Genomic DNA, 17296 nt, shown 5'->3' with positions numbered 1-17296 from the left:
TTGCACGTCGTGTAGACGTACAGAATTGGTCTTGGACCGACCGACGCAATATAGACATGATCTTCACGTCCATAAGACGTCTAATGTTTAGTGGGTATATGGCTGAATTCGGAATGGCATATTACTATACTGCGTACTGCATACTGCACTAGTATGTACTGCATACTACACACCGCCCAGTATGTAGTATTCGGTACTGCAACACTTTTGAATGTAGTACCCTACGCGGTCCTGATGTGACACACCAGTCAGTGCTCTGTAGTGCTCTGAATTCCTCAGAGTGAGTTGTAAACAGAAAGAACATGAAAAATGTCCTACCTTTTCATTATTAAGACTAATGAGATCTGCATACTGTCCAGAACTGCAATTGCTGCTTTAATTTTAGAGTTTAATGTAAGTGCAGTTAACCCAATTCTAACAACCATTTAGCAGCAGCCCCCACAACCCAAGTATGTTCCAGTTAAATATGTTTTCCTATTTATTTTAGTAGATTACTATTTTCATCTATGTAAATACCAACAAGAAGAACACATTTAAACAAACCCTTATTCATATTTACACAATCTCAACAATAAAAGAAATGAGACAAGTTGCACAAGTGAAACAACTTTATTAATTTGTATTCAAATCATTCCCTTATTTAAAAGAAAAATATGTATTAAAACTGAGGGAATTATTTATTAAATCAACAGAATGATTGATTAAGAAGGGAATTATTTATTAAATTAACAGAACGATTTATTGGAATTATTTATTAAAGTAACAAATTTATTAAAACTGAGGGAATTATTTATTAAAGTAACAAAATAATTTATTAAAACTGAGGGAATTATTTATTAAAAGAACAGAACAATCTATTGGAATTATTTATTAAATAAAGAGAACGATTTATTAAAACTAAGGGAATTATTTATTAAAGTAACAGAATAATTTATTTAAACTGAGGGAAACATTTATTAAAATAACAGAATAATTTTTTGGAATTGTTTATTAAATAAATAAGAACGATTTATTAAAACTGAGGGAATTATTTACTAAAATAACAAAATAATTTATTAAAACTGAGGGAATTATTTATTAAAATAACAGAATAATTTATTAAAACTGAGGGAATTATTTATTAAAATAACAGAAAAAATTATTAAAACTGAGGGAATTATTTACTACATCAAGGCAGCACACAGCGGAGGGTCCCGGCCGCGGAAAGCGCTCGGCCGGGGCAGCGGAAGGTCCCGGCCGCGGAGAACGCGCGGCCACGGCAGCGGAGGGTCCCGGCCGCGGAGAGCGCTCGGCCGCGTCAGCGGAGGGTCCCGGCCGCGGAGAGCGCTCGGCCGCGTCAGCGGAGGGTCCCGACCGCGGAGAGCGCTCGGCCGCGTCAGCGGAGGGTCCCGGCCGCGGAGAGCGCTCGGCCGAGGCAGCGAAGGGTCCCGGCCGCGGAGAGCGCTCGGCCGAGGCAGCGGAGGGACACGGCCGCGGAGAGCGCTCGGCCGCGTCAGCGGAGGGTCCCGACCGCGGAGAGCGCTCGGCCGCCTCAGCGGAGGGTCCCGGCCGCGGAGAGCGCTCGGCCGAGGCAGCGAAGGGTCCCGGCCGCGGAGAACGCTCGGCCGAGGCAGCGGAGGGTCTCGACAGCGGTGAGCCAATACTTTCCAAAATAATTCCCTTAATTTAAAAATATATATATTTCCATAATTCTCTCGCACTCGCCTCCATCTTGTTTTTTTCTGAAGTGAGCTGGAGAAGCCAGTTGCAATGCATGTTGGGATGCAGTACACCGCGAAGATAGCTCCCCATGCACACTGCAGAATCGGAGCGGAGTAGTACACCATCCGGGTACCTGTAGTGCACTACAGACAGTGTTGGGAAGGTTACTTTTAAAATGTAATCCCTTACAGATTACTGATTACATCACTCAAAATGTAATCTGTAACGTAATCAGTTACATTACTTCAAGTGAGTAACGTAATCTGATTACTTACAATATTGTCATTTTTTTAAGCCTGAATGAATGTAGCAACCACATATTGCATATTATCCTTTTATTTTTCTTTCCAGTTAACAAATAGATAAACAAATAAAACAGCCTTTTCAATCACTCTATAAAAATACTTATGAAACCATTTCATCAAACAATTTTATGAAACACTTCTATAAATTGATAATAAAACAATTTAAAACCAAACAATGTAACAACAACTGTAAGCTATCTATTTGCAGGTTTGCCACCAGTGTTAATTTTGACAACAAATTTTGATTTAGTCTTAGTCATAGTTTTGTGACGAAAATAGCATTTAGTTTTAGTCACAATTCAGTAATTTAGTCGACTTAGTTTTAGTCAACTTAATGTCATAAGAATATAGTCTACTAAAATTACAGTAAATTTAGTCGACTAAAATGTAAAGGGTGTAAATGTAAATGCTTTTTTCATCAGTTCCCTTGAATTATTAACTATACACGTATACGAAATGAAACGTTTAATAACCAATTGAGTAATATTGTTAATGTTTGAATGTGAAATATATTTATATATGATTTAATGTATATTATTATTATTATTATTATTATTATTATTATTATTATTATTATTATAGGTGTGTGACTATATATATTTTACATTTAAAATTTTGCTCTAGAAATCAGGTCATAAAACATCTGAATAGTTTAATTATAGTTTAAACAGAGCTGTAGATGCAAAAACAGCTTTTAAATGATCTAGTTTTATCTCCAGCACTAACCCAGCACACCTACTGGAGCTACAGTCTATAAATGAGACACACCTTCACACACTGTCCTGTAGAGATGCTCTCAGGATGTACTGAGAGACTTCATGAGTTAAAGTGAGAAACTTATGAGAAAGTGCTGTAAGGAACTTTACACAGACTTTTGGGTTCAGAGATTCACTTATTTTATTGTTTTATTTTGGTTATATTATTGAGTTTCTTTCTGACCTGCTGCTGATTTAACACTAGCTATATCTTTCCCACTGTGAGACTAAACAGATGATCTGATCTTAATGAGTTAGGGTTCTGTATCAGTTCTGTGTTTTAGTGCACTGCCGAGTTAAACACACCATCAGCTCATGAAATAACATCAGTATTAAAACGCGGATCTCTGCATGGAGATCTGTGGGACTCTGGTCTGCAGAAGCTGAAAGATTAGTGGTGTTTTTACCGGAGATGGAGTCGCTCCACACGATTTACACGTTATCTTGTTTTTTGCGACGTCAAAGGAGAAATATATCGCCCCTCTCTCTCTCTCTCCTTGCTGAACACTGTCGAGTTAACTTCCAGTCGAGCTCCGTATCGACAGGTTAATTCCCGGGTTTGTAACTGAGCGCGCGGCGCTACTGCAGGAGAGGCGGGTACTGATTGGATGACTACCCCGCTTATCCCGCCTCTCCACCTTCGCTAAAGTAGCAGTGATTGGATCTCTTCCTAACTGGTCACTTCCTTTCACAGAACTAAATCAGTTCTGATTGGATTTCGTCCCTGCCAAACATTTTCGTCTCGTTTTTATTCGTTGACCAAAATGTCAATTAATTTCGTCTCGTTGTGTGTGCGGAGCCGCTGTCTGCCCCTCCTCCCTGTGTGTGTGTGTGTGTGTGTGCGCAGCGAGATGGGAGAAGGGGCAGACAGTTCCCTGTCATATCAGAGCGATTCACCGCAAAATGTTATTTGCGTTTTGTCAGTGTTGGAAGAGCAAAAAAATAGGAAAGTACCGCAATGTAATCCTTTAATTTTAGCAGAGTAACTGTAATCTGATTACCATTTATTGAAGCAGTAACTGTAACAGATTACAGTTACTTATAATTTGTAATCTGATTACGTAACGCCGTTACATGTAATCCGTTACTTCCCAACACTGACTACAGATCCTCAGTTTGGTCGCATACTGCGTACTGCATACTAGCTTTAGGCAGATTTAGTACGCGAGTAGTATGTAGTATGCCATTCCGAATACAGCCTATGTCTGTATGTTCTCCCTCGCGCGATGGCGTCCGCTCCTCCTGGACAGCCTGCTGGCTCCAGCACACAGGTAAGATATATTAGGTAACTTTAGTTATATTGAGCTGGTACTCTAGAAAAATGCCAAGTTAAAGTCGTGTATGTGAAATAGCGATATGTATTAAGGGAAAAGGCGTCTTGTGGCGGGGAAAGTTGCGAATTAAATTCAGGGCTAGCGTTATCTAGCATTAGCCTAGCATTAGCCTATGCTAGTAGCTACATAGCTAACTAGTTGGGGTAAATTTTACTCGTCAGTCGGGTTCAGCTCACTGTTCTGTATTGTAAGTGTATGGTCTTAGCTATTTGTCTTCGTGAACATCTGTGTTTTTGCCAGAAAGTCGACTATAATTCGACAGTGGCTGCAGCTGCGCAGAGCCTCATAAATGTGCTCACGCAGAACCTCTCTCATGGACAGCAAGAGCAAGGAAGAAGGCAGGAACAGAGCCAGTCTACTGTAGAGCAAGATATGGCCAGGTTTTAGATTTATTGCAGTTTTATTTTACATTTTCATTTAAAGGTCATTTGGTTAGGCCATATTGTGGTGATTGAATTTTTGTTGGAAATGTATTTTTCAGACGGTGGAATGTCTAATTTCTAATGGGTCTGAGTTCTTATAAATGTACACCCTTATTTCTAAAGATTTAGAGAGCTCTTTGGATATGTCCATTAATATCCACTCAGTTAAACAAAAAGGATCAATCCTAGCTAATGTTCAAAGTTTAAACAAGACCAACTCCTACAAGATCCTCTCTAAACGTGTCCTAATAAACTGTAGTTGATGTGTATACTTTGTAATATATGTAATATATATTTTGCATTTCTTTTCATTACATTTTACAAGTGATCAAGATTTGTTTTATGTGGTCATTGAAATTTCCTTCATGTCTCAATATTGTTCAAATGAAGATCAAATGCCCATATTATTAAATGCGCAATTTAGACAATTCCTCAGCACTCCCAATGTTTTTTTCAATATTCTTTTAACTGTTGCATATTTAACCAAACATAACTTTCAAACACATACAAAGTTACAACACACACCTAATTCGCACATATATTTACACAGCGCTATAATATTGACACAAAAGACTATACAAAAAATACAAAAATAAAATCAATTAAGAATATTAGTTGCAGTGGAACACAAAAAAAAACATTCATGGTGCTTTTATCTACATCACCGCTAAAAACAATGACATCATACATCAATCTTCTAAGAAATCTTTAATTGAATCCTCTTCCAGAAAATGCCTAAATTGTCCCCAGATCTCCCTAAATTGAAGTGACTCCTTTTTAACTGCAGCACTCCTAACTTTGTGTTTACCACATGAACAATAATTAACAGTATACTCCTATCCTAGAATTCATCAAGAAGTTATGCTATGGTAGATGCCTTCCAAGTTTGATCATTTTCTATATGTCTTAAGTGGTAATTCTTATGTTGTTTTTGTATATGTATGATTTAATCAAGTCAGTGTCAAAGTAAAGGGATGTTTTTGCTTTTTATAGGAACAACTGAAAAGGGATTTTCTTCAGAGACTACTGACTAAAGTTTCTCAGGCCACACAAAGACTGCCCCTAGATGTTGACTATTTGCAGCTTGTAGTGAACCAGGAGATGATTATTTTTAGATCATTGTCGAGCCAGATGGAGATGCCACAGGATGTTATCAGTGCTTTGACTGAGCTGTCGGCACTTGTTAACGAAGAGGAAAGGGATTATCCAACACCCAGTCACGTATCAGTGTTTCAAGGGGAGATGGGCCGTCCTAAATATCTTGTATCTGCTGAACAACTAAAAGGCCTCTTAGAACTACAGCTACCAGTGTCACGCATTGCAAAACATCTGGGTGTATCTGAGAGGACCGTGAAAAGACGCATGCGTGAGCAGGACCTTTCTATAAAGCAGCGGTATAGTAACCTAACTGATGAACAGCTGGACAGTTTGGTGAGGTCGGTGAAGGCCAGGACACCACATGTAGGATACCGAATGATGAAGGGAATTCTGCAGGCCATGGGCCACCGTGTACAATGGAACAGAGTGTCTTCCTCTATGCATCGTGTGGACTCTGTTGGTGTACTCTCAAGAATGACTAGGATGGGATGTGTTTCAAGAAGAACATATTCTGTTCAGGGTCCTCTGCACTTGGTACATATCGACACAAATCATAAGCATATCAGGTATGCAATACTTTTTTTTTTACATGTTATGTCGCTCTACCTTTGGGTAAATGTAGGAAATGCACTAAAACAATGTTTACAAATTATCTGTCCAACTCTTCTTGTGCATCAACAAGTGAATGCAAAGAAATGTAGCCAGATACTAATTTAAACTGATGGTATTTTTTTCCTGAACAGATATGGCCTTGTCATTTTTGGAGGTGTTGATGGCTTCTCAAGAAAGGTAATTAAATTTTTTCAGCAATGAACACACAAATAGAAATCCTTCCAGTGTATTTAGTGTTGAGCAGTATACCTGTTTATTTGGTACATCGGAGGGGAAGTTATAACCGGTATGCATTTTTTACATACCGCCATACCACTAGAGGCAATCCGGAATGCTGTGTACAACAGCACCACCAAAAAAGCACACTGGCAGAGCTCGCTAGATAATGCTAGCCAGTTAGCATAACAAGCTTATACACTGTAGTGACAGTAGCTCAGCTACTGTCCTTTATCAGCTACTGTTCTTTATCAGAGGACCTCCTGCTGCTCTTCCTTAAAATATGAGTAACTATAGACTTTTTAAATATATTAATACTGTAGTTTGAATGATAATATAAATGCACACTGAATTAAATGTATTTGTTAACTGGAGAAAGAAGGGAATTGTGGCTGATTTTAATACTGTAAGTGTAGTGTTCTTTTACAGTCTAAGTTTACATAGCTCATTCAGGTTATCGGATGGTTCACTGAGTCTGTTCTTAGGTCAATAGACACTGTACAGTCAATTTGGAAAGTCTTCAGATTATTTCAGGTTTTTTTTTACATTTTATGTTAAATATTTAATATACATTTTTGATTTTTCTACACTTTAATTGGAGCCAATATAAGGTCTTACAGCCAACAGTACATATCAGAGCAATTCGAGCAGGATCTGCTGTGTGGCTCAGAGACAGGACTGTGTGGAAGCACAGATCTGGTGATGGCTACTAAAAATTGTGCTGTATTGAAAATTCCTAAGAGCATAGTGGCTCCATATTTCTGAAATTGAAGAGTTCTGGAACAAACATGATTCTTCCTGGAGCTGGATGCCCTTTGAATCGGGGAAGAAATGCCTTGGTAATAAATTTGACCAAGAACCCATTGGTTACACTGGCTGAGTTCCAAAGATCCTGTGTGTAGATGGTAGAAAATTCCAGAGGGTCAACATCAATGCAGCACTGCACCAATCTGGGTTTTATGGCCCATAATTGGCCAGACAGAATCCTCTCCAAACCTGGATTTTTAAAACAAGCACAAGGCTGCAACATAGCATAAAAATATGAAAATGTGTGAAGACTTCTTCTGCATTGTATATTCTGAAATACTCTGTTTTTGTCAATATTCTTCTTGTACCATGTACGAAACTTCTGGTGTGAGCAGGTTATATTTACATATTTTAATGTCAGATATTTAAATGACATTTTCACTAAATTATGTTCTATCATTCAGATCATGTACCTAGGTGCTGCAACCAATAATAAAGCATCAACTGCACTTGCATTTTTCTTGGAGGCAGTACAAAAGTATGGCTTTCCGTTACGGTAAGAACAAAAAACTTAAAAAAAAAAACACCTTCAGGTCTATTTACAATGTTGGAGCACTTTGTAGTCTGTACTGACAGACTGTAGTCTTGTATCTGTTTCTTGGCATACTTTATTATATTTTCACCCTGTTCTTCAATGGTTAGGACCTCACAGAGCAAGAATTACAAGACTGCTGTCTGATTCATTCACACCAGAACATGACACACTAACACCAATATAGCAGTGTCACTGCAGTGCTGAGTATGATCCACCACCCAAATAAAAGCTGCTTTGTGGTGGTCATGTGGGGTCCTGAGCATTGAAAAACTGGATGTTTTTTTTACATGATACAATGTTATTGGCCATCAGATACTAGTTTTTATTTTAAGATTTTAAACCATCTTAGACATCACTGCACAAAGTTTTGACCTGTGAGATGGCTACCACTAAGATATGAAGTAACTATGACATTCTTTATTTGCATTAAATTACTGCTCTAAGCTTTAAGAAAATTGCCAATTGACTTGTATTACTCGTTTAGGTATATCAGTCAGATCTTTCTTTTTGCTGGTGATTTATATAGTATACAAACATTTTCACTTGCCTTCCATCAATCCTTTTATGCAATTGTTAGAATTATTTGGCAGTACTGTTTTGTATTAATTGGTGTAATCCTATGTACTAGAAATTGCAAAACCCCCCAAAATTGTGACTTTGATCACTTTTTAAAATTTAGAATCCTTAAGCAGCCTTTTCTAATTTTTATTCTTTGACTTTTATTTATTTATTTTTAGAGTAAGAGGGGACCAAGGAGTGGAAAATGTTTGCATAGCACGATGCATGTTCACTGTTAGGGGCTGTGGAAGGGGAAGTTTCCTGTCTGGAAAGAGTGTGCACAATCAAAGGTAGGTGTGTGTGATTTTTATATATATGTATTTTTTGCACTATAAAGGCACACAAAACTCAAACTCGGAACCGGTTTTAGGGACGCTTTGTTGTGTATTTACATTTAAATTATTTTGCTAGAACCATCACGCCACTGCTGCGCATTCTCATCTGCCGTGGTTGTGCCTCAGAGCCCTGGTATGTCTTTTTGAAGCTGTATATTCTGGCTGTTAAGCTGCTGTTTTGGGATTAGTACCACTTTAGTGGCTGTTAAATTGTTGTTTTTGTAAATTTTTTTATTCTTTGTTTGGTTTCTTTCGTTTGTATCTCTTGAAATCATTAGATTATATGTTTGTTAGTAATTTGGCATTAGTTTAGTTGGTTATTTTCCAATTTCATATTTATTTTCCTGTTATTATTAAATTTGTGGTGGCAGATAGCTTAGCCTGTTGCTAGCTTTTTCTATCATTTAGAATACAGAACTTCTCACTGATCTGAGCCAGGCAGACACTGTGTTTTAAATGTTTTTATCGAGTGCGTTGTGGAGAGCTCACACTGCACGTTTTAATCGTTTGTCTTTGTTGTGCGCTGAAATCCCACGTAAAAAAAAAAAAGAGACGTACGGAGTTAAGATTCTCTGCCCATATATTCTCTGCTTTTATATAAAGCTATGGCGTGATAATCAATTAATAAATAAGTAATAAATCACAGTTTTTAGTTGCACAAGTTAATGTAATAATCACGCAGCTAAGCTCCCCCCACTTGACAGCATTACGCACGTGACTTGCAGGGCTGTGTATAGTAATACTATAACTATACTATTGTGTTTTTGCCCTTAATTAACATAATTCTGAATAGATTTCCCTGATTCAAACAGCCTGGAAATGTTTTTTAAAAGCCCAGTTAATGCTCAACTTAAGGAAAAAAATGTGGGGTTTAAATGGGGCTCGATAATGACAGTTTATAGGATGGACCAGGCTTGGGCAAAACGTGCACGTGCTCAGGCTGGATTTTTTGGGCAGTTAATCGGACATCACTTCCCCTCTCACACGATGACGTTCGGCCTGATCATGAAATTCAGTTGCGTTCTAGATATTAAACTGCTGCCTTAAAATTAGTACAATTTTAGTAGCTGTTAAATAGTTTTTTCTTTTTTTTTGTTGCTTTTATCATTTGAAATTAGATTAGATTGTTGTTTTAATATTTTGGGTTTAGTTGGTAGTGCGTATCTTGTGGTTTGAAAAATATGGTGTGTGTGTGTGTAATGTATGTGTTTGCATATGCATATATACAGGTGCTGGTCATAAAATTAGAATATCATGAAAAAGTTTATTTATTTCAGTAATTCCGTTCAAAAAGTGAAACTTGTATATTATATTAATTCATTACATACAAACTGATATTTCAAATGTTTATTTCTTTTCATTTTGATTATTATAACTGACAACTAATGAAAATCCCAGCACCTGTATATGTCAGATGCTACCCTCAAATGTTGATTTTTATTCAACAGAATCGAGCGTTTGTGGCGAGATGTTTGGATGGCTGTTTCAAATGTGTACTATGAAGTTCTTCACAGCCTTGAGGATGAAGGCATTCTAGATCCATCCGATAGCATCCATCTATTCTGTGCCCAGCACGTGTTTCTTCCACATCTGCAGAGGGATCTTGACATTTTCAGGGTGGGTTGGGATAATCACCCTTTAAGAACGGAGCAAAATCTCTCCCCCCCCCAACAACTGTGGACTATGGGACTCCTCCAAAACCCTGTTGATGCTCCAGAACATGTAGAGGTATGCACTGTTCTTTAGACATGTTTACAAAATGGTAAAGAAACCACTCAAAGGTTAATACAGATCAAAAAGTTGGAAAGTACAACTTCACTTTAAATATTACAATCTTTTCAGATAATGGTATGTAGTATAGTTGGAAGTTTGCATGACTAGTTTTGACATCTAACCGATTTTCATATTTTAAATATACTCTTAGGAAAATGAAGATTTCAACATTGCCAGCGAGATGGATGCGGTCAGCTCTGGAGTGATTGTTCCACCTGTGGAGTGTCCCTTACATGACAACGATATGGCAGGCTTAAGAACGACAATTGAGGTTACTAGACAATCAGAGTCCTATGGTCGAGATGTTTATTTAGCTGTGTTGAACTATGTTCTAAATCATGTACCTTAGTCCAACATTGTCCTTCAGTGTGTTTACCCACACCAAAAATGGACTTGGTTTATGAAATGGCAACAGTGAAGATGAGGACTTTTCACCTGTAAATAACAGAACTTTAAGATTGCTAAAATACATGTTTTATTAAAAGTTGTAACAATTACTTCATACAACAGTTCGTACTTGCCTACTTGACTTTCTTTTCAAACATGGCAAGATCTTGAAACAAAGTGAACATACATATAAAAATGTTTCTTTAACCAGAGTACACAACAGTTGGTACTAAACATTTTAAGTTTACATAGAGGCATTTGATTTAGGGCTGTGCCATATCGCATTGTACGCAATGATATCGTCAACATTTTTCAATATTGTGAACGATATTATATCCTGAAATATGGAGCCATATCACCCACCCCTAATTATCACATCCAGGGAACTACTTTTTTTACTGTTTGTATCAAAAGTAAAATTCACACTGTCCTCATTTCCCATTCTATATCTACTAGAGTCAGATTATATCTGTCCAGTAAAAATTTTTACTTCAATCCTGGATATATGGAGTGCATTATTGGTAACTAGACATTCTGGATAATTTTGTTTCCGAATATATTCATTTTGTTGCAGTACTGTATTCTTGAAATATATATTTTGTTTAATTCAATGTTTTGTCATATCACCAAGAGTATCGTTATCACAAAAATACAATGAAATATCGTGATATTATTTTGGGGCCATATTGCCCAGCCCTAATTTGATTACACAATGTTAAATTCTTGGCCTAGATAAAAAGCCTCCAGTAGAATGCTTTTGAATTGGTCATAGGACTTAATGTGTCTAACAGGTAGCACAATTCTTTTGGCACATGCTGACACAACAGGGTAACAGATGTTATGAATTCCAAAGTCTGCATTGCAGTCATGGTTAAATTTGACAGTTACAGCAAAGTCCTTCTCTGAAGGAAGAAGGGGGATGTGACCTTGACCTGTAACCCACTGCAAACCTGGCAGGTGTAATGGAGTGTGGTCCCTCTTTTTCCTCTCCATGCCCCTGATCTTCAACTACAAAGACAACACATTTTATTAGCTCAGCATTACAAATTCAGGTTAATAACTAGAAATTCTCTGTCTTAGGCTGTCCATACACTAGGACTACTAAAAGTTAAGGCTAAAGTCTGACACGCTCTCTCATGCTACCACCTTGTATAGCAATATTTGCCTTTGTTTTATATAGAATTAATGCAACATCATTCTTGCAAAATTCACTGCACAATAAGACAAAGTTGTGCAAAATAAATAACTTTAAATATAGTGACTTTAAAGTGCATTACAAAAAATAAAGTGCTACCTGTGTTTAAAATACTGTACATATTAAAGTAAGAATCATATATTGACTACAGGCTATTTGCAAACAGTCAACCAAAATATTCTTGCCTTGCAGCTTCCCCTAGCTCTCCTGTTGGTAGTTGACATTGTTCACGTCACAATTTTCATGAGCCGAGTCTCAAGACTTATGGTAATATTAAACACGGTTGATTTTATCTGAATGCCAGTATAAGAAAGAGACTGGATTTGCCTTCACCCCGCTTCCTTCCAGAGTTGCTAATTGGGTGTTATTCAATTTATTGAGATGCACCTGTACTACATGTGGCAGCTGGTCAGTGGTTTCAAAGTGTATAGAATATAAATTTGATGTTTGTTTTGCAAAACTATACCTTCAGCTTCATAAAGGAAGTCTTGAAGAAAGTTGATAAGCTCCAGCTCAATCTGATGTCTCGTACTCCCTTTATCACTAAGTTGAGGACAAATGGATGCCATGACAAACTCTGCACTGACCTATAAAAAAAAAATTGTCAAAATATAAATAACCATGCTTTAATTATAAAATAGCAAGCATTCATAATAAATGGTCACTCTTGTTTTGCTTACCTTTACTTTTACTAGCATAGGCTGCAACCTCAGCACTGCGTGGAGTATAACGGCACTACAACATTAGAAAGAAAAAAGTTTTACACTAGAGAAGTACCAATAAAAAAAAAAAAAATCAGTTCCAATACGATACATAAACTTTCCATACTGGTCGATACCATTGTTGAATTACACAACCATGTGTAACCATATCTTTTCATGTGGGAGAGACCAAAGGCATCGGGATTGACTTAAACATTACTAACTTTGTGAAAAACTAATTGACACTACTGAAATGTTATTTATATGTCAAAAAAAAAAAAAAAAAACCTAAAAAACTCTTTTTAAAAAAAAGGGGCGGTGGTAGCACTGTGAAGGATAACATGTATATATAGCTTTTAATGGTTCTCCTTTCTTGCCATCACAGACACAAATTTCTGTGCCCTGTTCTAGCGTAGCACGAGACTGTTCAGCACATTTTCAACAATGTGGACGGAAAAAAGGCGCAGATATGCCCGTTTTCATGAGAAAGAACATGAAAAGTGAGCAAAGATGTGCCGACTCCCCTTGTCGTGCAGGTGCATCGCGCAGCAGTATGAACACACGTAGACTGGGAATTCATTTATTTATAAACAGAAATAAAAGGTATCTGAGGGTAATCTTTTATGCTCGTTCTGCTGTGGGGCACACATGCGACACAGGGAGTTGGATTCCATCAGACAGCTAATATTCATCACAACACCTGGCAAAGCAACTTGCCAAACTCATAACATTCTACAAACCAATTAATATGAAGTATAGGGAACTGTAGTCCACATAGCTGATGAGGACATCCAAACTTTAATTATGTTACCTGGACAAAAAGAAATACATGTTCTAACATACCGAATGATTAACTCCTTGTTTTGAATGGAGATGGTGCCTGTATATCCACAGTTTAAGATTTCATCAGATAGGTCTTCAATTGAATGCTCAGTCGACTTCTCCACCTAAAAAATAATTTCAACATCACATCCAAAGATTTGTACGTAAACATAAATTTACATTTGACATATGTACTTTTCCTTCAGATGGAGGTCATACCTGGTCAATTAGCCCTCGCAAGTGAACATCTGCAACTGCATCACTGTTGAGGGTCGTCGGGTTTATCTGCCCATTACAAAGGTAATAGTAACTCCACGGGCTGAAAAAGGTAGGGGCCGGGCCACCTTGTGCCAAACTAACAGCCAAAATTTCACCAACTGTCCTATTTGCACAAATTGAGCATGAATGTATTACGTTAGAAAGCATTTAATAAAAAGAAACACTGTCCTTACATTCATAGTACGGAAATACAAAATTAACATACCTGTACATGCCATTGTCAAAGTCGGTCAGAGAGTATCGTGGGCTCTTCTTATTTTGTGTTCCCTCAAAGAAACGATCCTCAATTCCTGCCACCATTTCTACACACAGACATACAAACAGCATTTACAATGTCTAATCAATAAGACAAAATAAATTACCATCCAATTAGTTTCTCTTTTCTGCTTATGAGAAAACAATAATAATGGCAATATCTTAAATAAATACGGTTCTGTAAACTTTTCCCACGTTGAGTACACATAAACTAATACATAATTAACAGCATAACACTTTGACCACAAATAGGGTATATATTACAGGCAAGACAACTTCTTTCATGTTGGGTTAGTGACCTTTTTACCCTAATCACCAGAAACAGAAATAAAACGTGGATTAGTAAAGTTTGCAAAGGAATGGCATTTATGCTAATTTGTTTTACCTGTGAGAAATTCTTTTCTAAGAGCACCCGTGTCCACTCCTGCCTCCCCAAAAAAAGTCACTTTAAGAGCAGCAGTCGGCAGATTTTTTTTTTGCCGTTGCCACTGCAGAAGTCCTCTCTCCAGAATGTTTGTTCTTGAGATTTGTATGTGGAACTGCTTTTCATGGTCAACTCTTCGAGAAATGGTGTCCAAAATGTCATCAACACTGTACAAGAAAACTTTTTTAAATCCAGCTCATAACAATTTAACTAATGTTGAACACAAGGCACTGCAGAATGAAGAGGACGGTCAGGTGTAGAGGTTTATGTTGAAACAACAGTAATAACCTTTTGATCTGCTCTCCTTCATTGTCCTGGCTCATGTCACTTCTCTCAGCCATCATAAGGTCATCTTTTTCTCTACAAAATTAGAAGAGATGCGTGCACTACTACTAACAGAAAAAACAAGCACTTTAGGGAACGTACTTTAAAATTGCACAAAAGTACACTAGATACCTTTCTCCACAAGAGCTAGCATGGACCTCGAGAAACTGTGGTGTGAATTCTATGAAACATATAGGACACAGAACCTTCTGATGGAGATAGAAAAGGTTAATAGGAATATAGAACAGCATAATACAATGGATTATCTTATTAAGTATATAACCATTGCCATAGCACCCCAGGCTGGCCTAAAATTTTACATTATTTGTGCTTTTATACCAAACTGAATTTATCCTCACTAATCATATGTACACAATTAAGGATTTAATGACAAGTAATTTAATTAAATAGTAGTAGATGTGCCAGCATCAGCATCAATAAGAGTCTAGTCACAACATACTGTCACAATTTTACCACTAGACCTTTGCTAAATCTTTAAAAACACAGAGAAATTATGTGTTACAATGTGCACAGCTGACTTAATTATCAACATTGATATTATTTTCATTTTGAAGAAATGGAAGTTTCATACCTCCTCAACAGCTGTTTCCGGGTCACAAAACACAGGGGGGGCTGTCACAGAAACAATCTGGACCTCACTTGAACATGTCTAAAATGTTACAATAAGATTCACAAAATTCTGTTAAGCACCAGCAAAATAAACAAAGTTTATATTAAAGTTACTGCTTCATGTTATATGAGAAAACAAGTGCGTAGCATCTGAACGTTTTACACTGTAAGGCACTACTGAGAATGCTGACTTTAATTATAAAGAGGAATTAGAATGTGGGCTCTATAAACTCCCACAATGCATAATATTTTATAGTCAATATTGTAGCTTACTAAATACTAAATAGGGATCACAATGCATGCAATCTAGATAAGTCAAATTTCCCCTTTAGACACAAGTCTTGGCACTTTGCAGTTCTATCTAACCATCAAAGCATTTTCCCACCAGCCAAATTCAAATGTTAACTGCAGAATTTCACTTGAAATGCAACAATGCACTGCTTTGCCACTGTACACTAAAATCACATATTTCCCCATGCAGTTCATTAATGTGAGTTTTATAAGCAATGACAGGTAATGGTCAAAAATTACTCAAATAGTGTTTTTACCAACTTTAATACCAAGTGGTGTAGTGGGGAGCCCATTAATGATCAAGCTTGTATCCTATGTTTAAAAACAGCAGTTATTCTGACTGACCTAGTGAAATGTTTAAATTGTGTTTTTTTTTTCTTGTATTCAATACCTCGTCATGGTTCATGTCCTTTAACATTGTGAGATGTCTTTTTCCAAGTCCTGCCTGAGCAAATTCAAATTCCTCAGATGACGTTGGGGTTAATTCAGAGTTCCTGTTTAACAGGTATGAATAGAAATTGAAAGATTTCCAGGTTTTTGTATTTGCTGGGCCATACGTCTTCAGACTCTGTATCTTTCTCTTTCCAAGGTAACTTTTTTTTTGTAAAAAATCCAGGGAAAGACCTGCACAAATAATATAAAAAGCGTGTTTAAGCATAAGTAAAATGCATAAGAAAAATGGCCTAACCAAATGACCTTTAAATGAAAATGTAAAATAAAACTGCAATAAATCTAAAACCTGGCCATATCTTGCTCTACAGTAGACTGGCTCTGTTCCTGCCTTCTTCCTTGCTCTTGCTGTCCATGAGAGAGGTTCTGCGTGAGCACATTTATGAGGCTCTGCGCAGCTGCAGCCACTGTCGAATTATAGTCGACTTTCTGGCAAAAACACAGATGTTCACGAAGACAAATAGCTAAGACCATACACTTACAATACAGAACAGTGAGCTGAACCCGACTGACGAGTAAAATTTACCCCAACTAGTTAGCTATGTAGCTACTAGCATAGGCTAATGCTAGGCTAATGCTAGATAACGCTAGCCCTGAATTTAATTCGCAACTTTCCCCGCCACAAGACGCCTTTTCCCTTAATACATATCGCTATTTCACATACACGACTTTAACTTGGCATTTTTCTAGAGTACCAGCTCAATATAACTAAAGTTACCTAATATATCTTACCTGTGTGCTGGAGCCAGCAGGCTGTCCAGGAGGAGCGGACGCCATCGCGCGAGGGAGAACGTACAGACATATATAATCCACGCAGGCACATTGACAGGGTCCTCCGGAGTAGGTCCTCAACCGTATACCACGCCCCTTTCCTATGATACCACGCCCACACGCAAAATTAGGGCCAAAAGTCTGAAACCTGAAAACTGAGATCTGAAAGTAAAAGAAAAAGATTTCAACCCTGAAAAAAAAAAAAATCGAAACTGTGAAAAAAAAATTGCACCTGAAAAATAGAAGATCTCAAATATCAAAATACACAAAAAAGTGAAAATTTAAAAAACTAAAATTGTTTAAAACTATTTTCGAA

The 17296-nt window shown here is 37.3% G+C and overlaps 4 protein-coding genes across 6 annotated transcripts in view; 3 read left to right on the top strand and 1 right to left on the bottom strand.

The window, feature by feature from the left end:
- LOC125801169 (zinc finger protein 585A-like) overlaps positions 1-17296 on the top strand; it is a 418011-nt gene that overhangs the window by 183693 nt on the left and 217022 nt on the right. The window lies entirely within an intron of this gene.
- Positions 1-17296, top strand: part of LOC125801216 (uncharacterized) — a 201941-nt gene that overhangs the window by 60199 nt on the left and 124446 nt on the right. The gene's annotated exons all lie outside the window — the stretch shown is intronic.
- On the top strand, positions 3868-10963 carry LOC111191556 (uncharacterized). 3 transcript variants are annotated; one of them, XM_049477494.1, is made up of 8 exons: positions 3868-4032; positions 4336-4475; positions 5511-6181; positions 6359-6404; positions 7655-7746; positions 8523-8633; positions 10127-10406; positions 10603-10963. In XM_049477494.1, exons 3-8 carry the CDS (start codon positions 5619-5621, stop codon positions 10798-10800), a joined length of 1290 nt encoding a protein of 429 aa, XP_049333451.1. In that variant the 5' UTR covers positions 3868-4032; positions 4336-4475; positions 5511-5618; the 3' UTR covers positions 10801-10963. The 3 variants fall into 3 exon arrangements, with proteins under 3 accessions (XP_049333451.1, XP_049333449.1, XP_049333450.1); XM_049477492.1 differs by lacking the exon at positions 4336-4475; XM_049477493.1 differs by having other exon boundaries at positions 3868-4475.
- On the bottom strand, positions 11215-15504 carry LOC125801384 (G2/M phase-specific E3 ubiquitin-protein ligase-like). The gene is made up of 8 exons (XM_049478015.1): positions 14803-15504; positions 14476-14681; positions 14041-14137; positions 13776-13938; positions 13578-13681; positions 12714-12768; positions 12500-12620; positions 11215-11846 (listed from the first exon to the last, which is right to left on the bottom strand). The coding sequence occupies exons 1-8, from the start codon at positions 14856-14858 to the stop codon at positions 11710-11712; spliced, it is 939 nt and encodes a 312-aa protein (XP_049333972.1). The 5' UTR covers positions 14859-15504; the 3' UTR covers positions 11215-11709.

This window comes from Astyanax mexicanus, chromosome 4 (genome assembly GCF_023375975.1).
Source record: "Astyanax mexicanus isolate ESR-SI-001 chromosome 4, AstMex3_surface, whole genome shotgun sequence".
NCBI classification, from domain to species: Eukaryota; Metazoa; Chordata; class Actinopteri; order Characiformes; family Acestrorhamphidae; genus Astyanax; species Astyanax mexicanus.
This window is presented reverse-complemented; position numbering and strand designations above follow the sequence as displayed.